At 53.9% G+C, this 22,801-nt stretch overlaps 11 protein-coding genes across 11 annotated transcripts; 4 read left to right on the plus strand and 7 right to left on the minus strand.

The window, feature by feature from the left end:
• Positions 1-933: 933 nt before the first annotated feature.
• On the plus strand, positions 934-2,501 carry AB675_6825 (Major facilitator superfamily domain-containing protein 7; the record flags this gene model as incomplete). Its single annotated transcript, XM_018147145.1, has 2 exons — positions 934-1,504; positions 1,585-2,501. The coding sequence occupies 2 exons, from the start codon at positions 934-936 to the stop codon at positions 2,499-2,501; spliced, it is 1,488 nt and encodes a 495-aa protein (XP_018003544.1).
• A 227-nt stretch (positions 2,502-2,728) lies between these two features.
• On the minus strand, positions 2,729-3,619 carry AB675_6826 (uncharacterized protein; the record flags this gene model as incomplete). The annotated part of the gene is made up of 3 exons (XM_018147146.1): positions 2,729-2,937; positions 3,016-3,167; positions 3,372-3,619. 3 exons carry the CDS (start codon positions 3,617-3,619, stop codon positions 2,729-2,731), a joined length of 609 nt encoding a protein of 202 aa, XP_018003484.1.
• Positions 3,620-4,029: 410 nt separating this feature from the next.
• On the minus strand, positions 4,030-4,806 carry AB675_6827 (uncharacterized protein; the record flags this gene model as incomplete). The annotated part of the gene is made up of 1 exon (XM_018147147.1): positions 4,030-4,806. The coding sequence occupies one exon, from the start codon at positions 4,804-4,806 to the stop codon at positions 4,030-4,032; it is 777 nt and encodes a 258-aa protein (XP_018003153.1).
• A 630-nt stretch (positions 4,807-5,436) lies between these two features.
• On the plus strand, positions 5,437-6,972 carry AB675_6828 (uncharacterized protein; the record flags this gene model as incomplete). The annotated part of the gene is made up of 1 exon (XM_018147148.1): positions 5,437-6,972. The coding sequence occupies one exon, from the start codon at positions 5,437-5,439 to the stop codon at positions 6,970-6,972; it is 1,536 nt and encodes a 511-aa protein (XP_018003145.1).
• Positions 6,973-7,053: 81 nt separating this feature from the next.
• Positions 7,054-8,147, minus strand: AB675_6829 (Aldehyde 2; the record flags this gene model as incomplete). Its single annotated transcript, XM_018147149.1, has 2 exons — positions 7,054-7,361; positions 7,427-8,147. 2 exons carry the CDS (start codon positions 8,145-8,147, stop codon positions 7,054-7,056), a joined length of 1,029 nt encoding a protein of 342 aa, XP_018003354.1.
• A 2,339-nt stretch (positions 8,148-10,486) lies between these two features.
• On the plus strand, positions 10,487-12,264 carry AB675_6830 (Carboxypeptidase 2; the record flags this gene model as incomplete). Its single annotated transcript, XM_018147151.1, has 3 exons — positions 10,487-10,594; positions 10,653-10,824; positions 10,871-12,264. The coding sequence occupies 3 exons, from the start codon at positions 10,487-10,489 to the stop codon at positions 12,262-12,264; spliced, it is 1,674 nt and encodes a 557-aa protein (XP_018003498.1).
• A 462-nt stretch (positions 12,265-12,726) lies between these two features.
• Positions 12,727-13,263, plus strand: AB675_6831 (uncharacterized protein; the record flags this gene model as incomplete). Its single annotated transcript, XM_018147152.1, has 1 exon — positions 12,727-13,263. The coding sequence occupies one exon, from the start codon at positions 12,727-12,729 to the stop codon at positions 13,261-13,263; it is 537 nt and encodes a 178-aa protein (XP_018003559.1).
• A 212-nt stretch (positions 13,264-13,475) lies between these two features.
• Positions 13,476-16,286, minus strand: AB675_6832 (Lymphoid-specific helicase; the record flags this gene model as incomplete). Its single annotated transcript, XM_018147153.1, has 1 exon — positions 13,476-16,286. One exon carries the CDS (start codon positions 16,284-16,286, stop codon positions 13,476-13,478), a length of 2,811 nt encoding a protein of 936 aa, XP_018003365.1.
• A 508-nt stretch (positions 16,287-16,794) lies between these two features.
• AB675_6833 (DNA replication licensing factor MCM2) lies at positions 16,795-17,589 on the minus strand (the record flags this gene model as incomplete). Its single annotated transcript, XM_018147154.1, has 2 exons — positions 16,795-16,876; positions 16,928-17,589. The coding sequence occupies 2 exons, from the start codon at positions 17,587-17,589 to the stop codon at positions 16,795-16,797; spliced, it is 744 nt and encodes a 247-aa protein (XP_018003435.1).
• Positions 17,590-17,621: 32 nt separating this feature from the next.
• Positions 17,622-19,467, minus strand: AB675_6834 (DNA replication licensing factor mcm2; the record flags this gene model as incomplete). The annotated part of the gene is made up of 2 exons (XM_018147155.1): positions 17,622-19,327; positions 19,377-19,467. The coding sequence occupies 2 exons, from the start codon at positions 19,465-19,467 to the stop codon at positions 17,622-17,624; spliced, it is 1,797 nt and encodes a 598-aa protein (XP_018003235.1).
• Positions 19,468-20,264: 797 nt separating this feature from the next.
• Positions 20,265-21,465, minus strand: AB675_6835 (uncharacterized protein; the record flags this gene model as incomplete). The annotated part of the gene is made up of 3 exons (XM_018147156.1): positions 20,265-20,929; positions 21,043-21,237; positions 21,285-21,465. 3 exons carry the CDS (start codon positions 21,463-21,465, stop codon positions 20,265-20,267), a joined length of 1,041 nt encoding a protein of 346 aa, XP_018003306.1.
• Positions 21,466-22,801: the final 1,336 nt, after the last annotated feature.

The following is a 22,801-nucleotide window of genomic DNA, read 5'->3' on the forward strand; positions in this document are numbered from 1 at the left end:
GAGCGTGTCACAGTAAATGCACTGTCGTGCCTGCGATCTGATGCTGTAATTCAACGCCCTGAGTTGCTCTGTGCTCTGTTTCCTCCAAGCGAAAGCGCAGCAAAATAATTCGAACGGGTACAAGGATGGTCACAGTACAGGAGAGCAGCGCGGTAAAGCAGTCAATTACTACAGGTCGATCTCATCGGTAGGTGGAATCAATGGCAATAGCGCGCTCTTGATGAGTGGTGGTTGTCCCTGAACGCAGCCGCCAAAGACTGGGGTTGTGCTTGGGGCCAATCTCAACACGTAATTCGCGCGTGCCAGGCCTGCTGCTGCCGCTGCCGCTCCTGAGCCAGGTCTGGAATGTGCGCCGGAAATGGGCATTGCCAGGGCTGCCATTAGGTGCATTTGGGCGTGTCACGGATCAAGCCGAGCAAGCTTGACAGCGATTCGACAAGTGCTTGGCCTTCGAGTGCTTCTCCTACAGCGGACATTGTGCAGGATAGTGAACCATATGAATGCCGCTTGACCACCTCGAGACCTCAGCGAAGTTGACACGCCTGTATACGCGTATTTTGCCGGTCATAAGAACTAGCACTTAGCTGCTCCTCCAGCACAGGTCATCGAGATCTGCTGCTCGAGTCTCGAGGCCACCACTGCTGAGGTAAGGAAGTGCCGGTTGCTCCCGGTACTAGTAGACGAGAATCCCGCGCCGCCATCCTTGGAAGCACCGTTACATTACTCGATCTCCTGTCGCAACTTACCCTCATGCACGTCTCAAGCTTAGCGAGCTTCGGTAACCAGGAGATAGACCGCGCGCCATCATGGCCTTGATAAGAACACATGTATAACAAGTCAAGCAGAGAACCTCGGCTCGCCGTTCGCTATCAACAACTTCCACAGGATACTCCTGATATCGACGCAGTATGTGACGCGACGGACGATTTCGCCATGTTCTCAAAGACTCCCAAAGTCAACGAGCGCGAGAGTGCGACGAGCAGCAGTTCTCATGCTGCAGTTGACCGCAATGGAGCTTCCCCGCCAGCGCAAAGGGAGTCACACGACCGACTACCACCACTTGATCGCACACTATCGCGATTAACCACTGCTTCGACCGTTGAGTACCGCGTCTACAAACGTCGCTGGCTTGGACTGGTTCAACTCGCTCTGCTCAACATCGTCATTTCATGGGACTGGATTACCTTTGCGGCAGTGTCGTCCTCCGCAGCGACGTACTTTAGCACCAGCGAAACCAACATCAATTGGGCTTCTACTGCATTCTTGTTCGCTTTCGTGGTCGCGACACCGTTCACATCCTGGACGCTTCATCGACATGGCCCGAAATTGTCTATTATGGCCGCGGCAGTCCTCACCCTTGTCGGCAACGGCATCAAATATGGTGGCACAGCCTCCCACCAACTCGGCGTTATGATGCTGGGGCAAATGGTGATCGGTGTTGCGCAGCCCTTCGCCCTTTCCTCAGCCACATCGTACTCCAACCTCTGGTTCACTCCATCCGGACGTACCGCAGCTACGGCCCTCGTCTCGCTCGCCAACCCCTTCGGCGCAGCCATCGGCCAACTCATCTCACCCTTCTGGTAGAACAACCCCACCACATCTCCCGCCTAGTCGGCTTCGTCGCCATCATCTCCGCCTCCGTTTCCGCGTTCTCACTCTTCGTGCCCGGCCAACCACCAACACCACCCTCCGCCGCCTCCGCCTCCACCTCGCACATCACAGGCCCCTACCCGAACGAGGACAGCAACGGCAATCCACTTAACTCAAAGTCTTCGTTACTCAAAGACCTCCACACCCTAACCCACTCCCTCGAATTCTACCTCATCTTCCTCCCCTTCACGGTCTACGTCGGCTTTTTCAATGCCTTCTCCTCGCTCATCAACCAGATCCTCGAACCCTACTCCTTCTCCGAAGACAACGCCGGCATCGCGGGCGCGATCCTCATCGTTGTCGGCCTGCTCACTGCTGCCGTCTCTTCGCCCATCATCGACCGTACACACGCTTACCTCACAATGATCCGCATTTGCGTGCCGTTGATTGCGATTGCGTACGTGGTGCTCATCTTCGCGCCGCCGACGAAGAGTCTAGCGTTTGTGTTCGTGGTGTGCGCTGCGCTTGGAGCAGCGAGCTTTGGGCTGGTGCCTGTGGCGCTGGAGTTCTTGGTGGAGATGCACTACCCGTTGGGACCGGAGTTGGGGAGTAGTCTGTGTTGGTGTGGCGGGCAATTGTTGGGTGGCATTTTCATTGTCATTATGGATAAATTAAAGGGTGGCATAGGGGGGCCAGAGGACAACATGCAGCGGGCATTGATCTTTCAGGCTGTGATTGCTGTGGCAGTGGCGCCGTTGCCGGTATGTCTGGGCTTGTTTGGGCGCGGGGACAAGGTCAGGAGAAGGAGGTGGGAAGTTGATCGCGAAGGGGCGGGTAGTGGTGAGGTGCGGGTCGAGGATGGAGAGGAGGATCAGGAGAGGTTGAGAGGGAGTGGGAGTTTGAGGATCTGATCAGAGGTGTCGTGGGTGGTCATAGGTGTGGCTAGCTGACCGCGCCTCCCGTGTAGCATTGCGCCGGCGATTGCCACCCGTCATTGGTTGCGATCTCAATACGAGCTCGCGAAGAAGCTGAATCTACGCGAATTGGAAACTTGATGACGTCGCTTTCTTTCATTGCTGTACAGATAGTGCATGCGAGCGCTCAGCCGGACCTGGAAGCTGTCTAGCTGCGCCCATCTTCAAAGCACCGATGTGCAGAGCAGGCTGATTCTCCTCGACGAGAACTGGTTCTCTGGTTGCTCATTCCTTCGACGGAGGGCGAGGTTTTCGGTATACCGCTTCTCGTCTATGCGAGTCTCTCGACGCTTATGTCGTTCGCCTTGCATGGCTTCGATGGTTGTGTAGTCTCTACTTGAGGAGCTTGAAGAGCTTCGGTGCCGCACATTGGCTTGCGCAGTGCGTGAGATGGAAAACTGATGACACTGGTTAGCGCTAGACTCGCAATCTACTGATGGTCTTGACATACATTCTTCGACACAGTCCTCATCTGCCTTCTCGCCACTGTCTATCTTGCCGGTGACGCGCTCGACACACTCGTCGTAGTGGTGCTTATAGCCGATGCACTGCGCTGACTTCGCGCATTCTTCTTCTAGCTTAGGTTTGATGTCCTCGACTTCTCTGTAGACATGTTTGTCAGCGGGTGTGCGCTTGGAGCTCGAGCTCGGTCTCTTGAGGCGGCTTGTAATTAGAAGCCGGCTGGCCCTGCAGCCGCAGACCTCGAGGGCCAGTTTCATGGTCTGCTCATGGGGCCACGGCATGCTCCACAGACTTTGCAGCCTCTGCAAGCTCCCACACATCACGAGGAAAGGCAGTGTGACTTACTCTTCCTCTTCCTCTTCTTCCTCCTCTTCCTCTTCCTCACCACCAGCGTCGTCGCCCTCGCCCTCTTCTTTGTCACCCGAATCCTCAGACTCCTCCTTGTCGCCCTCTTCCTTGTCCTCGCTGTCGTCCTCTCCCTTATCGCCCTCCTCGCTGTCACCGTCCTCTTGCGGCGCCTCGGCGTGCGCTTCCGTCGTGAAAGCGTCTACTACCGAGTCGTAGAGCTCGGAGAAGTAGTCTGTGATGCCCATCGTGTCGGATGTGATGGGGAAAGGGAAGGGTGAGAGGTGGTCCGGGAAGCTCCTGCGAGATGTGACGTAGGGCGCAGGAACAACGCAGAAGCGAGAGGAGGTTGTCACGAGGTGTGAATGCAAGAATGATCAAGAGCCTGGGGGATGAAATGCTGCACTTTGCGGATCATAAAATCGAGCTTCATTTGAGACGGCTACGATTGGTCGAAACGTTTGGTGGAGTAGCTCGACTGTGATGGTGCAAAACATACCCAATACATCTTTGTGTGATCCGACGTGCTCGTTCTGGCCGTTCCTGAATTGTATTCTATTGGGATCTTGACGGAATCAGAATATTGTATCCATTAAATCATGCGGCATATCTGTAGAGTGCGCTGTACTTATAACGATCTCCTTACTCCATTCCGCGGTCACGAACTCGGATGATCCGCAAGTCTCCGGTTGACCTCATCCACTAGACTCTGCTGCTGCGCTTCCTCGTACCCTGGTGGACCATCACTCGTGGTCGCCGCCACAGGACGTGGTTCTGGTTGTGACGAAATTGTTTCGGACGGTCGTGCTTGCTCAGCCCAACGAGCCTCGGCGGCAGCAGTCTCGGCGGCCGCCTCTTCAGCACTCACAGCGTTAACAGGTGCCATCTGGTCGTTGCCTGAGTTCTCGTAGGATGGTAGCTCATCGAGATGTACAGCGTCCATATTCACACCGCTAAGTCCATCTTGTCGTCCTGACGTCAAATTCGACTCCCTTGCACTCTCCACCGCTTGCTGCAGACGTTCCTTGATGCGCTCGAAGCTGCTGTGATAGTCCGGCGCGCCACCCTCCTTGAACGTAAGTTTGAGCTCGATATGATGCGACTGGGGAATGTTGCCGCCGGGTACTGGTTCGACGAGTGCCATCCACATGTTTGGACCGAACCAAGGGAACGAGATGTGGGTGTCATGAAGGTTGAGCAGTGATGCCGAGAATGATCTGAACTCAGGACTAGGCTTTTCAGGGATGTAGACTATTCGCTGATTTGTGAGATGAATCGATCCTGTGCTAGATTGAATGTTTAGAGGGTTCTGTGCGGGATACGCCCTTGGTGTAGTGAGTGAGAATCCGATACGTTGAGCAGTTGATACTGGTCTCTCATTCGGAAGCTTAACGAAGTCCCCTGTTGGATTTAACATGACCCAATTTATCGACATCGTGATCAACTGCGCCGCCTGGCGGACTCAGGATCGTGTGCGATTGACGATGCGGGCGGACCGACAATCAACACCTTTTCTATCTGTGCAATAGTGATGGCTGCCTTCGTAGGAATCAATCTTGCGATGGGTATGCACCGTTCGGATGACCGATGATTAGATGGTCTGGGAAGGCGCCCGGAACGTTTGTCGATATTGCCAAGAGCGGGCGTCGATCAGAAGGCAACCTCGTTTTCTCTCTTAACAGTTTCTCGATGTCTCAGGAGCCTAAGGATGATTTTGTGATTCAACAGGTCTGTGAACAAGCATGACCTAATGTTGCGAAAGGTTTAACGTCCACGGATGGTAAGGTGTAACAGCTGTCCTTAACGCGCCCACCAATAGGGCTGCTGCGCCCCCCAAAGCACTGCATATGCGCCATTATTCGCGGTTGCCTGGGATCCCTGGCATCGATATCATGCCGGCCTGTTTCACACTACCACGAAATTCATCATATAGGACTTGTGCCCGAACGCGTCTCAGTGTCCTCGATTGATTGCGAAGAAAATGCATGCTTTGCTACCTCACGTTGCCTGGAGCCATGGAGTGACACGTATACCATTCTAGTCTTGGCAGAGTAGGCTTAACGCGATGCGCACTACGGTGACAGACACAGCGGCGTCTCAGCAGCCGAGCGTAACAAGCGAGACGACAAGAGTTGCGGACACCGCCAGGAATGCTGGAAACACCGGTCCGCTATCCCATGAAGTACCACAATTCATCCGGGACCTCGCCAACTCGCGACTGAACAGAGTCAACCGGCATAGCAGAGCCTCGTCGCTTGTATCTGTGTCAACCAAGTTCACAAACAGCACCTTCAACGAAGATAGCAGAAGTATCGATCTTGTTATCGGAGGTCAATTCTTTCGGATTGCTCGTGACGGCTCCAGGGTCACGGACTCGGCCCCTCCACCATACTCGACGATCTATGCCATTGAGTCACAATCAACGACTTCGCCATTACTGCCGGCTGTGTCCCCGTCTGCCAGCGTGTTCTCGGTCCAGACTGGGTCAGGTGAATCCCTAGATGCGGCATTTGTATTATCCGGAGATGAGGACGATGATTCTGGATCCGGTGTTGGAGGCTTCACCACGCCGCGACAACAGTCGCCGTCTAGAAGTCCTGACACAGCTATACGCACCACCAGAGCTTTCTTTGAGCTCGCCACCCCAACGCTCGAATTCGATCAATCGCGTCCTCAGACCGCACTTGCAGTCGATGATGAAGTCCCAGATAGACATCCTTCATACAAGTCGGGCATCGAAGTCCTGAACGTGGTTCCCAGGAGCACGAGAGTCTCGCGTGCAGACGACTTTGCTCGCTCGCCTCCCTTACGACGGCGCAACGGGGTTCGGTTGCCGTCGCTTGACACGTCCGGGCGTCATTCACTGGGAGCGCCTCCAGGGCGGCACCGATCGCAGTCTGCTGGGCCTATACTAGAGCCCAGCCTTCTTGCAGATAAATCCGATGAGCCACGCGACTCGCGACCGGTAGGCCGCCGAGCGTTCACTGCCTTCCCACCATTAATGCTGAGTCGATCTGCCGTCCAGCTTGATTCCCACGACGATGATGACAGTGAAGAGGACTCAAGGCCACCGCAAATGGATACCGAAAACGACATCTCGCTTCATTACTCTGGGATGATGCGAAGACTCGATAGAGAGCACCGAAAAGACTCTCAGACCAAAGACCGTGAGATCTCCGTACTGAAACAGCAACTCGACGAGAAAGACCATGTATACAGACAGCAATTCAGAGAGATGCGCTTCACAATAGAAGATCTGCAGCAACAGCTTGAGCATATGAAGGACCAGCTTGAGGAAAACGAGAGAACAGTAGAAGCCAGAATCGAAAGGGCGATCTTCAAGACGGAAGACACCTGGGAGCAGCGATGGCGAGACCAAGAGACACTTTATCGAAAGAGGCTGAAGCAGATGGAGGAGGAGGCGCAGAAGCAAGCGGACACTCTGCATCGCGGGGTGGAGCAACCGTCAGGGAACAGTCCCGATGTTGAAGCAGGGCACGAGGAGGAGCTTACAGGGTCGCCGAAAACTGACACAACTACTGACCAGCACCGCAGCCGCTGGCCTCCGAGCATTATGAGCCGTGAACGCAGATTCATCTGAGAGAGAATACTGGATGATATGTGGTGTAGTATAATAATAATCCTAGAGCCTTGTGTAAACACGGTCTTTCTCGAGGGTCGTTCAGTTCTCTAACCAAGGAGTATCGATGCTCACTTGAACAGAGTCCCTCAATGGCGTCCACTCACTTTGTCCACCCCACTTCTTCAGGATAGCAAGTGCATCTGACTGGTCGACCGAAACTCGAATCTCAGTTCGCTCGGGATAATCGTCCACGAATTTCCTCTCGGGGCGAAATTCGCGCAGTAGAGCCAAGATATCGTTCCAATGTGTACTGAGGCCCCAGCTCTGCAGTCTTGCGTTTTTGATCTCGGGATCGAGGACGGCCGCGACGTGAATCAAGGCAATGTCTTTGACATCAGCGTAGTATGCTATCGAGAGTCAGCCAGTGTCCCGGTCTCAGCGCAGGCAGGAAGTTAGGAACGGGTATCCTTACATGCAGGCAGAGGATCCATCCTCATCTTATTACCTCTGTAAGCGTGGACGATCCAGTTGGCCTGGCCCTCTATGTGCTTCTTGTCAAGCGGCTCTCCAATCATCCCCGCAGGAGACACAACATTGATGCTGAACGGTAGAGTGTTCTCTTTAGCAAGCTTCCAAGCTTCCTTTTCCTCAGCAACCTTGCTGGCGGGATAGTTGGCCATGGCATGCGAGATACCGTAGGGAGGCGGTGCCCAAGCTGCGTCGAGAGCAGCATCGTTCCAGGAGTCCCTGCCTATGACTCCATTGTCGACGTCTGGCTTCAAAGGAGAAGTGACGATCGCGCTACTAGTGAAGACCACTTTTTGGACCAATGGCTCCTTTCTTGCGGCTCCCATGATTGATCGTACGCTCGCCACCAATGGAGTGATGACCTTATTGGGGTCTGGTACGATATTGGTGATATAGGCGGTGTGTAAGACAGCTGCAACGCCTCTTACGGCTGCATCGAATGCATCGTCAGCGCCCATGTCGGGCACAGATACTAGTTCGAGATTGCCATCAGTTGCATAGGTCTTGAAACGACCTTCGAGGAGCCAGGAAGCTTGGTCGATGTTCCGAACTGTGCCTCGGACTCGATACCCGCGCTCAAGGAACTGCAGGACGATGTGAGAGGCCAGGAAACCACTGGCACCTGTCACTAGTATCCAAGAGCCAGGTTTGATTGTGTTAGCCATGTTTGTTGTGGTCTGTTAGAGCAACCCACGGTTTGTAGACGTCTGAACGTGAACGAAGCACTGATGAGGGTGGGGATCTGAGCCCGGTCCTGGTGGCAGCCTTCCTTTTGTATTGAGCCCTGAGCTTGACGCATGCTTTGCTTTGAAATCAGTCCGATGGATCAGTGTACAGCGTCCTGTAACCAACGGCCCGGCCAGGTGGAATGCGAAGCCTCGGTGATAGAAAGATCCATCGCTTGCTTGTCTTGCCCGATTGGGAAGGTATATGGCTTGGCGTGGAGTCGGAAGACGCCTTGTGCGGTGCATACATCCACGTCTGCCTCCGTTGAGAGACCCAATGAGGTTGCAAATCTGTCATACATACGGCGCAGAAGCCAGTCAGACCGATATTGTGGGCGCCACCACTGGCCCGGACCATGGCGATCACGCCGTGCAGGTGCTGTCGGGCTGGACCGTTTGTGCAGTTGTCGGCCTAGGCCAGACACCATTAGCTATTCGTCTATAACGCACGGAAGTCTCACCTCATCGATTGCCAGTGCTATGGCTTTTGCAACAGTACTTTGTTTGACCACTGAAGCCCGCCCGCCGACCTCGAGGCGGAGAGATCGGAGGCAAGTACTTTTGTATTGCAAAGCCAGGCGGGTCACCACCAAATGTCCTGGCCGCTGTAGCAGAATCCAGCGACAGGTGCTCAAGAAGACGGCAGCAGCCATTAAAGCATCATCCGTGATCGCAAGGCTGACCCATTCTCGCATGATTGTCGCCTTATGATCTCCTGGATGCTCGAAAAGAGCACAGTGGCCGATCTGAGCCGGCACGACAAATTGGATGTCTGTGAGCATGTTAGATCTACAGGCCTGGCGCTCGAGCTTGTTCCCTGCATGAGACAGACCCTGGTTCGGGACGAAGGAGGTGGTATCACTCATCGAGACACATACAGTGATGAAGCAGAAAGTATTCTCCGGACGACAACGGCCTGGCGAAGGCCGAGAAAGGGTCTCTGGACCCAGCGATGACACTGCTTGGACCCGAAAGATATGACCTTAGCAGCTCTAAGTCCTGCACTGCCATCTCCCGCTTCGTTTTTCTCTGGTGTTCCTGCATCTGCAGGCGTCGCCTATCCGCGTGTACCTGACGCATGATGTGTGACTGAATCGACCCGCGCGATCCACTCGACCCGTGTTCCGCAGGCTTTGAGACCGCGATGAACTTGAGTCGACGTGCCATGGTGTCTGCCGACAGGTCTTTGGATGTGCTGCTGCATCCGGATAGACAGAATCATCCCATGATCCAGTAGTGCATGTTAGGTAGTTCGTGGACCCCAGGCCATAGCCTACCAGATTTGTAATACAGCTCTTTGCCAAGGATTATGTGCTCCCGATCAGGAAGGCATGCTCCACACCGCGAGGAGCGTAGTACGCCAGCAATTTGAATCCTTCGTGGACGGAGCGGAAGCCTCGGTGGGAATAGCGTTCAGCCGCCGTCACTCACGGTGGATTCGCTGCTGTAGTACGGTTGCCAGGAAGCAGAAGCAAAGATTTGTCCAGCGAACTTTGGAAAGCTGAGCGGCTCCTCCTTGGCCCAGGACGAGGAAGGATGAACCCGAAGTCAGGAGCAGCGAAGCCCAGGCCATGGCAAGAACGCCCTGCGCAGTAGCCACTCATTCGACATCACCTTGTTGTGGGCTGTCGTGACCGGAGCTCTTCTATTCTCTTCAGCAACAAACGTTCATGCCTTAAGCTCAGTAGCTCCGTGGCGTCAGCAACAACTTCTTATCGTTGTAGCCCACCATGTCTGCTAGGATCAGTGAAAATGACAGCCCCGACGACAAGAACAATCTCGACAAGAAAAATCTTCCCAGGACTGGCGAATACCTCTAGCAGCCTGCCATCAAGTCTTGCGTCACGTCGCCTTGCTAGTGCGTTCCTCCCTTCCAGAACCACCACTGGTAACTCATCATCGACGCATCAGGAGAATCTTATATCGCGACTGACCAAGCTTGCGTACATGTCGCTCTTCGAGCAGGATGCGGACCAGATATGTTCAGGATCGAGGACGATGGAGAGCTCTCTCGCTTCGTCTTGCCCAAGGCCTGAGACGCAAGTCTTACCGAGCCCACGCCAAGCCCCTGGAGAGCGGAGAGAACCACTGCACGACCTCTCATCGTCGGCTCAAAGGCTTGTCTATCAGAATGCCACGGCAAGCTTGTGCTTAAGAGGCAGGTAAAGATAGTGGCCCAAGAACCGTTCCGCGTGCCATGGCTCACTATCGTCGTTCCCTCCGAGCCACGGCCTATACTATGACGATGATCACTTAGCCGTGTTGCAACGAACGGCGGAATGCCGAACAAGCCGCCCAAGTATATCAGACATGGCGCCTCCTATGCTGGCATTGTCGAGGAAGCACAAACTCTGCACCAGCTGCAGAGACTGCATTGGATCTTCTACGTAAGCTATGGCGCTACTGCTTCGTGCTTTACTGCTCGTGAGCCTGACGTCGGTTGAGGCTGTCAAATACGGGAATAACCATGTTCCTGTGAGAAGGGACACTGCAGTGATTGCGTCGGCGTTTCCAGATCCCAATGTGATGCTCCTGGCTCCAGCTTTTCAGAAGCCCGAGTCCATACCGGAGAGATTTGCGAATGGGAGCTCTGGACCAACAGATCAGTATGAGCTGGGTGAGTTGCAGTGAAAATTTCCAGGACGATTGCTGACTTTGTCCAGAGTACTATCTGCAAAGTCTGGCTTCGAGGAACGAATGGATGAGTTTTGCTTATGCAGACTTCCAGTCAGAAGAAGGCCACTCGTTCCCGTACGTGTACCTCTCTGAATCCAACACGCAATCAACAACAGCCATCAACGGCTCTAGTAAGGTCAGAGTGTATCTGCAAGGAGCCGTGCATGGCAACGAGCCCGCAGGCGACCAGTCTCTGTTAGCTCTCCTGGGTAAGATGGACGCAAATCAAACCTGGACGGCCTCTCTGCTGGAAAAGGTCGACATCATGATTCTGCCACGCTACAACCCAGATGGTGTGGCATACTTCCAGCGAACGCTGGCAACGAATTTTGATCCAAACCGAGACCACATCAAGCTGGCGAGGCAGCAGACGAGGGATCTGAAGCAACTTTTGAACAGCTTCGCGCCTCACGTGGCCGTAGATATGCACGAATATGGTGCCAGTTCAACTTACGGTGGCAACTACAATCACGCCAGCGATGGGCTTTTCAGCGCTGCGAAGAATCTGAATATCCACCCAGATATTCGTCGTATGTCAGAAGAGGTCTTTGCCACGAACATCGCCTCTGCCATGGAAGGTAATGATCTGAGGTGGGAGCCATACGTGACTGGAAACACCAACTCCACACCTGGTTCCCCGATTCTCTTCGACGAGGCGGGAAGCGATGGCAAGATCGGTCGCAACGCCATGGGCCTGACGCAATGCATCACGTTCTTGTGCGAGATGCGCGGCATCGGCATCGCCGACCAAGAATTTGCCCGCCGCACATATGCCGGGCTGACTATGGCTGAAGCCATCATTCAGACGGCAGCCGACCAAGCGGAGCAAGTATTCGACACTATAGAAAGCGGCATCGAAGACTTCATTTCCAGTCAGGATGAGATCGTTATTACTGACTACAGCGACAAGATCGAGCGGGAGTACTCGTTCGTGGACAAATCGAATGGCAGTGTGGTGCAAGTTCCTATCAACTTCACTGTGACCACACCGGTCAACGCAAACTTGACCAGGGCACGGCCGGAGGCGTACTTGATCCCCAAAGCTTGGCCAGATGTCGCAGAGCGTCTTCGAGTGTATGGACTGGAGGTACAGACTTTGACCAATACATTCCGAGGCGAGGTCGAGGCTCTGAACATCACCTCTGCCGAATTCGATTCCGGATACTATGAGGGTACGGTGTTGTTGACTGTGACGACGGAGACTGTCAACAAGGAAGTTGAGCTTCCGGCAGGCAGCTTTATGGTTAGCACGAGACAGAAGAATGCTGCGCTGGCGTTCATTGCGCTGGAGCCGGAGAATATCGACAGCTTAGTGGCGTTCAACCTTGTGCCCGTGGAGGAGGGAGACGAATACCCAATCTATCGCGTGATGGCCGTGTAGAGCCAGCCCAGGTACCATAACGCTACCCGACCGGGAGATTCTCTATGATGCATACTGGACGCTTCTATGATTTCACGAATATGAATACCCTTCCACAATGGCACACCTTCTCGAGATTTTGCACCGCCTTATCCTGGCTCAGGTACGCTGACAACTGTCGCGTGGTCTTCGCATCGCCAGACCATCTCTCCATAATGTCGCTCTACTGACCTGGCACGCGTCCGTGTCTCTGGCCGACCTGGCCAATCAAGAGCTTTGAGGTCTACGTGGCGGTCTGGTCGGCAACGGATGCGTTGCGATCACGACCGATGTCTCGGGGACTTGCATGAGATGTGCTGTCTGAGAGTCTCAATCCTTTCCAGAGTCGCAGAAACGTCATCTCAGTAGCCGTATTTGTGTCCTACTGTCGGCACCTACTCTTGTGTCCTCAGTCTACACGACTACAGATCCCTCACACAAATGATGCTCAAACCAACAGATCCAGCCGCTATCGCCGAACTGCAATTCAAGAATGCCTCCACCAAAGACCTTCCAGCCGCCAGACGCGCGCTCATAGCCGCGCACAAACTCACCGTAAAGGCCCTCGACCGCAATAACCCCAACTCCAATATCCCAGATGAGTCCTGGACCGCCGAAGAAGTCGAAGCCGCCAACCAGATCCTCCGCAACAGAAACCTTGGCACCATCATCAAAGAAGACACCGCCATGTGGGACCTGCTCACACACACCAGCCAGAAGATCATGGTGTTCTACGCTACACCGGCTTGTCACTGGATTCCCGCGATCGTGAAGGCGGCGGCGCTAAGGACTAAGGGTATCGAGGAGAAGCTGGGGAAAGGCGGAGGCGAGGAAGCTGTTCGCGCCGCCGTTTGTGGTGACAGTCATTGGGCATTCGGGGATTACGTTCATGATGGTGCCGGTGTTGGTGAGGGATTTGCAGCCGGGTGGGTTGGTGTTGGGGCCCGAGTTGGAGGAGGCGAAGGGGTTGGTTCCTGTTAAGACGCCGGGGCCGCTGATGACGGGTTGATCGGTGACTGTTGTCGGAAGCATTTCAGCAGCCGAGTGTTGGTGACTTTGTGTTGGTTGAAAAGCTTGATGGTGGTGTTGTGCTGAAGAAATTCGTAGGACTACAAATTCAAATGATCCTTCTCAGCTATCGAGTCTACCGAACGAGCAGGAGTCCCTAGTTGCCTCAAGGTGCACTTGATATCCTAGGTACGAGTCCCGCTCTTCGTAGTCAGCTCCTCCAACGCACCATCTCTCCTCGTCAACGCAACTGTGAATTTCGCTCCACCCTCTTCCTTGCCCTTCAACCCAGCATCCAGACCCTTCTCAGCGCGCTCGTACGCCTTGTCGCTCCTATCCGTCAAGATCGCCAGCTCCTTCTCTGTCAGTAGCTTTCCCCCAGCCTTGTCATCTGCGATGTCATACTTCTCCCATTCCTGCCCGCCGTCAGTATTCAGCAGGCCCTTCAGAGCGTCCGCTTCCGTGGCTGAAAGTTTCTTGCTTGCGCCATCGACTCCATCGAACAAGCTTTTGAACTTGCCTTTCTGGATGACGAGTTTCTCGAGGCGCCGCTTGCCATCTGCTTTTAGCAATAGACTCTCTTCTACTGTGCCACGTGTAGCGAGGCGGTAAACAATCACAGGCCGAGTCTGCCCGATCCGGTGAGCGCGGTCCATGGCTTGTAAGTCTTGCTGTGGGTTCCAGTCTGAGTCGAACAGGACCACAGTGTCTGCGGCTGTCAGATTGATGCCCTGTCCGCCAGCGCGAGTGCTCAAGAGGAAGAGCTGGTAGGACTTGTCCGTGTTGAATGCCGTGATCTGCTCGTACCGCTCGTCCTGTGCGATGGACCCATCGATACGACACGTTTTCCAGCCTCGGAGATCTGAGGCATAAGCGGAGAGGATGTCGAGGGTGGTCTTAAACTGCGAGAAGATGAGGACCTTGTGGCCGAGTTTGAAGAGGCGTGGGAGTAAGGTATCGAGGAGGAGCATCTTGCCGGATGCGGTGATGAGAGACTCGTCGACTTCGGTGTAGTTGTCCTCATACATGTCTTCCTGGTCGTCCTCGCCAGCCGCGAGTTGGGGGCCGAAGGGCCAGTAGAAGTTGTGCGGGCTGTTGCAGGCCAGGCGGGCTTGCATTATCGGGTTCTGGAGCTTTTTGGAGGAGATTTCTTTCTTTGCCAGTTTCAATGTGTGGGCACGCTGCTGTTCGTATTCTTCGGACGAAGATAGCTGTGGAGTTTCGTCGTCGCTGGCATTATTGATGTCGATCTCCTCATCATCATTCGCCTTCTCCAGAGCACGAAGCTTCTTGTTAAATTCGCCATCGGTGATTTCGCGATACGTGCTGTTTCGATTCGACTTCCTGCCTCGCCTTACGGATCCCACCGAGGCTTCAGACATAGGCGTTGAGTGTCTCGTCGACTTCAGAGACTTTGCTGGCGTGGTCCTTCCAGATCCATTGGCCTTCCTCTTCAGGCTTGCAGGCCTGGAGGCCTGGCGTGATTCGATCCTCTCTACGGCCTTCTCCTCGAGATACGCTCTTGACGTTCCTGCCAGAATCTCCCTATACAGATCTTTCTGCTCCGCCGTCAATGGCGCGTACAGAATGTACTCTCTCTTCTTTGGCAAGCTGGACTCAACGTCCGTCTTGACTCTTCTCAGCAAGAACGGTTTCAAAATGGCATGCATAGTCGACACGAGACTGGTCTTCCGCTTACTTCCTTTGCCGCCGTCTTCTCCTTCCTTATCCTCCAAAACCTCGGTGAAGTCAAACCACCGCTCGAAACTATCCAAATCATTGAACACCTCCGGCAGCAAGAAGTGAAGCAAACTCCACAGTTCCGCAATGTTGTTTTGCAGCGGAGTGCCAGTCAACAACAGCCGATTTGCCGAATTATAGCTCATCAACTCCTTGATCAGCCGACAACTCATGTTCTTCAACCTGTGTCCTTCATCCACAATGATGTACCGCCACTGATAGTTCGCCAGAAACTTCTTGTCGTTCATCACTATCTCGTAGCTCGTCACCACGACGGGAAACTCAAACTTGGACTGCTCATTCATCTTCATCTGCTTCCGCCGGATCTTCTCCCGCTCGTCCTTGCTGCCGTGATATAGCACTGTCTTGATGCCCGGCGCCCAGAACTTAAACTCCTCGATCCAATTCCTGACGGTGCTGAGTGGCGCTGCGATCAGGAATGGGCCGGAGATGTTGTTGTCTTTGAAGAACGCGATCATGGACAGAGCCTGCAGCGTTTTGCCCAGGCCCATCTCGTCTGCCAGGATGCCACAGAGACCATTCATCCACAGGGACTTCAGCCACTCAAGACCTTCCAGCTGGTAGTGCTTCATCTTCCCACCAGTGATGAGAGCTGGCTGTTCTGTGGCGACGAGGTCGGTTTGTGCGCCCAGGCCTTCGCCTTCGTACTTGTCGGCCTCGTCTGCTAGCGCTTCCTGTACGGATGGGCCCTCTTCTGTGTTGATGTCCTCGTTCTTCATGTAGTCCATGATGTTCTTCTTCTTGTCCTGCGCCTTATTGGCTGCCGGTCGCCCTCGACCTCGAGTCGGCATCTTCTTCTTCTTCCCCTCGCCGTTCTCCTTCTCATCATCTGCTGCCTCCTCGGCACCAACACGCGCAGACTTGCGGACAGGTCCCTTCTCCTTGTCCGCCTGCTCCTCGTCTCGTTTCCTTTTCGCAGCAGCCCGCTTCGCATCTTCGGCGCTTTTCTTCTGCTGCTCCTTCATTTTGTCTGCCATGATGGCTACGAAGACGGAGCTGGTCTTGAGAAGGTTGGTCAGGGCGCGGGATTTGTGGTCCATCTCGTCGTCGTCCTCGATGTCCACAGCCATTTTGTTTTCTTCTTTGACGACGCCATCTTTAGGTTCATCTTTGTAGTCGCCGTCGTCGTTCTGGTCGTCTGCTGGTGGCGAGGATGGTGGTGTTGAGACTGCTGAGGCGGGCTCTGTGGTAGTAGTGGTTGTTGCAGTTTGCGGCGACATTTCGGGCGAGGACATGTTCGTTTACGAACACAGCAATGAATTACTACACGTTCACCAGATGCGCAACCACAGAAATTATGTGGCCGACAGCGCCCACGTACTAGCTCAGCGACGGTACGCAACAATTTCCAGAGAACAGGTGCAAGCCGGCACGAGGACTCGAGGCCAGTGCTCGCGGTACCTGAATTTGGCGGTTGATGACGTCTATTCGTTGGCGCGTATTCGAGAAAATCGCGTGAAGGGGCGCGACGCGTTCAGATCGATCGGCTGGACAGGGGGCGCCCGGGGGCTACGAAGATAAGCGAGGGGACCTCGATCGATCGCCCCGATGCCGAATGGCCATGAATAAGACGACAATCATTGTCGGGCGATATGGTCTAAGACATGAAGCCATAATGAAGTGCGACTCCTGGCACACAGCGCATGATGTACAGAAACGCCTGGTAGCTAAATGGTCCGCTAAGGTATCCCTCCTCGTCAAATGCATGGACTCCGTGGCACATCATCTATTCAGATTTCAACATCAAGCAGACACTGTGCCGACAGTATTTGCTGCAGGTGCAGCGCGACGTTGCTGAGACTTCTCTGGTCGTTTCAGAGTGTATCTGAACATAGTCAGTAATCCGTTGTTAGAGGCAACTCAAGGGGTATCTTACTTAGCGAAAGCTCGTGCGAGCGCCTTCTTCGCACTGACCTTCTGGCTGCCCACGAATGAGTCTACAGTGACAGCAATCGCCCGGTCAATGTCATGGCCTGAGCAGAAATCAGACAGTCGCATCTTCGCGAACGACTCTGCAATCCGCAGTATGGCCTCGAGATGACGGACAGTGATGGGGTATGCTCCAGTGGCAAGAGATTCTCTTCTCATGTCGGAGAACAAGCGGGCCACTTTGTCTTGGTCGACTTGGTACAGCTTCGGACGACACTTCTCGCGTGCGAACAGGATGTATTTCCGAAGTAGCTCCTGAGGAATGGCGCCTTCCTTCTTGGGCTCACCATTGTTGACTGTGTTCTCTTCGCCTTCGAGGGCGGCAGTGTCGCCTCCATCGACGCTCAGCTTATTGGGGTGCGCTCTGCCGTGGCTGTTGACAACAAAGTTTGCCAGACGCTCGTCTTCGTTGGGGTCTACTGTATCTCGCACCACACACAGGATGTCGAAACGAGACAAGATAGGTTCGGTAAGCTCGACGTTTTGACTGAACGGGATTGTGCTGTTGTAACGACCGCCGATCGGGTTTGCAGCAGCAACGACAGCACATCGAGCCTGAAGAGTTGTCACGATGCCGGCTTTGCTGATTGAGATCGTCTGCTGCTCCATGGCTTCGTGAATAGATGTACGGTCCTGGTCGTTCATCTTATCGAATTCATCAATGAGGCAGGTGCTTGATCTGCCAGCACAAGGGCACCACCCTCCAGAGTCCATTCTGATGTGAGAGGATCTCTTCGTACAGAAGCCGTCAGACCGACAGCGCTGGCACCCTGGCCTGTAGCGAAGACTGCGCGATGTGCCGTCTTCTCCACATACTTCAGCACCTGAGATTTCGCCGTTCCAGGATCACCAAGTAGGAGGACATTGATGTCGCCACGGATGTTCATCTTGCCTTGCGCCACTTTGCTGACGCCGCCAAAGAGCGAGAGAGCAACTGCCGTCTTGATGTCCTTGTGACCGTAGATTGATGGCGCTATTGAGTCGACGATTTTCTCAATGACCCCAGGATCTCTTGACAGGGCCCGAATTTGCCGCTCATCCTCCTCTGTCAACCTGAAACCAGCCAGCTGGTCGTGGGTCTTGATAATGTTGTTTGCCTCAAGCATCGTTGCAAACACTGGAAAGCCATTCTTGTTGTTGAGCTGTCCGCTGTAATTATTGCGGTATATAGCAGTGATTTCGACTTCTTCGCCTGGTTTTGCTGCATCAATGAGATCTGCTAGAAGCACAACTTCGCGATGACGCGGCAGTCGACCAGCCGGCACCGTTCCCGGGGATTCTTGCAGGGTCAATTTCTGATAGTTCCGATACACAGTCTGCTCAGTATTGACCTTGAACGGGCCACGAGATTGGCAGTTCGAGCAAAATGTGAGCTTGACCTCCGTCGAGGTAGAATCCTGAGCATACGGTCCGAGGGTGATGTTGCACTTCTCACAGGTGAAGCGGACCATTTGCAGTTGTGGGAATACTCCTGTTCTCCTCGTCACTACACCAGATACGCGCACCAAACAATTGAGATGCGACTGTCGCAGCTGGCGCAGAGTGTAGTGTACAGGCAGCTCCGCAATGCGTACGTGTACCTCCGGATGAATCTGGTCATAATTTGGATAGTGAAGCTTGACGATCTCGAACGCAGCCTGATCAAAGATCTTGAGGACTTCGGTAGGCGCGTTGGCCACAAAGTAGGCCAGAATTGCTTTTGTGGAGGACAAATGCTCGTATGACACCTCGAGAGATTCCGAGTTCACCTCACCCAAAGTTCGAATGCGCGTGCCGTAGACTGACATGCCTTGGGCATCGATGTACTCGGTGAGAAAGGCCTTGAATTCGCGATTGATCGTGCGAGACACTGGAGGCAATGTCACCCACTCGGTGATGTTTGTTGCTTTAACATCCTGCAGTGTCTCGAGAGAAAGCTCTTCTTCCATGATATTGTCATCCAGATCCATATCGTCCTGGTCTTCATCATAGGCGTGCCTCCGGCGGCGCGGTTGTTTGGTGAGATCAATGCCTGCATCCTCATCTTCATCCTGCAGGAAAGCAGCCGGCATTCGTCGTCTTTGGGCAAGTTCTCGATCGCGCTTATTCATGCGAGCTTCTAGTTGGCGACGATCAGCTTCGTTGATCTCTTCATATTCGCCATCATCGTCAATCATTCGTCCTTGATACGTGTTGTCTTGATCTGGTCTGTAATCACGCATGAAGTTGTCGCCGAACAGATCAATGCCGTCTTCATCCTCAGCCATCTCATCTGCATCATCGATGTCGCCAATCAAGTCGTCTTCCGCGTCGAGATCGTCGTCATCATTCTCGTTGGTTGGAAGAAGCGGCGGCGACGAGGGGAGGGCTGTACATGGTCAGTATTTGCCCCCAATGACGGATCTCGCTATACTGACCAGGCGATGAAGATAGCATATCGTCGTCGTCGTCAGCGCGCACACGCTTGCGATGCGACGTATTGCTGGTGCCGCGGTTGCCAGCGGACATGCTGGGTCTTAGGGGAGAACTGCACAGGACGTTTAGCTGAGGGACTTCGGGCATCACATATTCGCCCAAACTCACCTCATATTCTCAGATCAGAGTTCAATCACTGATGGATGTGTGCTAACAGCAGTGATGGAGGGCATAAGCCAGGTTTGAGCGGCTCGAGGGGTCAAAAACGCGTCGAATTTCGGCACGCGTCGCGTGGTCCGAAAGCGGTCAAAGTGGTTTCTTTCGGGAAGGTTCGCCGACAAGAAATTTGTAGGAGCAAGAGCAAGAGCCGGACGTTTCCTGCAATTTGCAGCATAATCTGCAGTTGTCAATGGTTCTACAGTGCCCTCCCTGGCTAAGAGTTCTCGCTATATTTCGCTCATTACTCAACGCTCAAGTGAGGCTCATCTGAGCCCATCGACTTGACCAGCGACAGAATGTCAGCTGCCAGCGCCCTCCCAAACCTAGAAAGCTACGATGAGCAGCATCCAGGCCTGGTCTCCTTTAGATGAGTTGCAAAACACCCAGTACTTGTGTCCACGGATCACTGTGATCCGCGCACTAAAGACACCAAGGTCTTTCAAGCACCGATCTCATCACCGAGGTAAGTCTCGCGCTTGCCATGCTGAGGAGTGCATTCCTGGCACCCGTTGGACTCGTATGCGGCAGGAACGTGAAGTCGTCACTGCTGTGCGAACATGCGCACCAACAAAAGAGTATCTCTTGAAGTATCTGTACAACAACCAATATGCGACCTATGTATCCCTGGGTATCTATCCTATGCACGCTTGCCAATCAAGATCATTATTTCGTTACACGAGACTGTTTCCTCCCCTCGATGACTTCGAGCTCTTGGACACTTTCGACACCCTTGAAGTCCTCGAGCCTCTCTTCCAAGATCGCGAAGGCAGTGGTTTCGAAGTGTCCTCAATATCCTCTGGTATGATCACCAACGCTCCTGGATGAGCACTGCCTCTATTGTTCGTTGTAACGCTGGCCATAGAGGGAGCATCCGAAGCCGCTGACTTGGCTGAATCGGCTGTAGAATGAGCACTGGGCCGTCTCGATAATGCCGTCGGTGGTCTCAATTCTGTAGGCGGATGGGGAGACTCTCGTCCAGGAATCTTCAACCAAGCCCGATGGTGACTGACTCTTCTGCCAGGTGCCGATGACCAACTCGCCAGACACCCGGGGAAGAATCGATCGAGCAATGCACCCAGAGACGGTAAGCTTGCACACCAGATGATCACATTCAGCTGAGTGTCTATGCCGAACCACAGCGCAGTGTTGTCGCTGATCGGCGACATCGGATCACCTTCGTCCGAACGCCACAATCGAATGACGCTCATCACGATCGCAACGAAACCCAGCGTGTAGAGTCCCGTGAAGGCGAGCTTCTCGCCCCTAGGCTGAGCCCATCTCACCACCGCCATCATCGGTAAAGCTAAGATGGCAATATTTGTGAACAGGTCCCAAGCTGACGTTATCAGCGCGAAGGCTCGAACATTGATGCACTGGTCCTGTTCCGGCATGGACAGAACGACTGGACCGGAACACAAGTCAAAATTGACACCACAACCGCTGCTGTACCGTATGAAGCGACGCCAGCCAGCAAGATTCGTGATGCAGACTGGTGCTTGGGCCAGATGAAGAAGTCAAGATAGGTGAGCAGGATCGCAATCTTCGCGATGGGAAGCCCAAGGTTTGCTACAAGATTGGCGATCCATACAATCCGCAACCCTGAGACATCAAGGCCGTCTGTGTTCGTCTTGTCCCTCGAAAACTCTACGGTTTGTCAGCACGAGCACAACGCCGTGCAAGAATGTCCGTACCAACGATGAACAATGCCGCATGTGTTATCGCACAACACAGCGCAAGTACAACGAATCCGTCAACCACTCCATACTCTTTCCTGATGCCCCACCGGGCCGCACATCGCGCCGCAACGAAGACGAGACTGAAGGACGCTAGAAATACTGATAGAACGACGAGGGCGACATCACCGCCGCTCATGCCGGCTTGAGGAAATACGGTCACAGCGGTTGTGTCGCAAAGTCAATGACATGTAGAGAGCCTGCACTGAGCAGATCGTGGTGGTAGAAAGAAGGAAAGACCGCAAGTCAATCCGAACCGGGGTAAACCATCCACTGCATATGGCACCAAATGGTCTGAGCGCAACGTTTCGATCGCCCTGAACTCACACAGGCTACGCGACGGCACGGCCCCGGCGCAGAATACTTGCGTCAAATTATCGGACGCTATTCCCACCTCCTGCAGTCCTTCTGCAGCTCCAGCCCACACTCTTCCGACATGTTGAAGGAGCACAGCCAGCAAAGTTCCAAAAGAGGCAGCAATGGAGTTCTATCAGGGGGCGCCGCCTTGCGGGATATGGTTCCGAACATGATAGTAGGAATAGCCTCTGCTGGGCGCTGTAAGCGAGAGATCAATTCTCGTATCTGGTTCGTCCCGCTGATGGCGCCACAGACCCCCTGAAACCATGGCCGTCAGGGATCAGCATTTTGAGTTTCTCGGATTCAGAAGACATCGCATTTCTTCGAAACGAAAATGCTGGATATATGATACGGTGTCTGCTTGAAGCCCGGTGCTGAGCTTTTGAGGCTTTGCCTGTGTCTATGAGGCGTCGCGAATGGTGTTCGAGTGCAACAACGGATTTACCAGCACGTGCTGAAGAAGGACCAAGTTCTGCGAAAGCCCGGCGCCGACCGCCGACCGAGGAGGAACTATTCAACCCCAATCATCCGAAAGCCATTGATGCCCAACGTCCGCACAAACAGAAGACCATGGCTTTCCGAGATTCATCCCAGTGGGAAACAAGTGAGGCGCACCGAAACACAGACAATCTTGCTTCTCTCCCACTTCGCCACACGAAACACACTGTAGTGCCAAGATGCTCGTGCGAGATCCTGGATGCGTTTCACACTTGCTTCAGGTGCCTCATTGGCTGTCTTGACATCAATCGCCGACCTCGTGCACGATCTGATCTGTATTGCGATTTTGATCATTCTGGACTGCTCAATCAAAGAAAGAACGAGGCTTGCGGGTTTCTAGAAGGACTTCGACTACTTAGATGCTTGCCTCGAAGTTGCATCTTAGTGACACCTGAAGTACCTATGCTTGAGGTGCCGTCTAGCATCCGCTGTGCCTTCCCAGAACTCGCCCGCTACTCCTAGCCACGGCAGGACCCAAAATCCTGTAAGCTTAGTCACCAATGCACATTCAGATGAAGTTCACACGCTGCTCAACAACTGACGCTAATTCATGCCGAAAGCAGTGAATACTCGAGGCAGTGAAGTGCTCGTTTCGGTTTGCTGCGGACCTTCACTCTCTC

This window comes from Cyphellophora attinorum (assembly GCF_001299255.1).
Source record: "Cyphellophora attinorum strain CBS 131958 chromosome Unknown Contig5, whole genome shotgun sequence".
NCBI classification, from domain to species: domain Eukaryota; kingdom Fungi; phylum Ascomycota; class Eurotiomycetes; order Chaetothyriales; family Cyphellophoraceae; genus Cyphellophora; species Cyphellophora attinorum.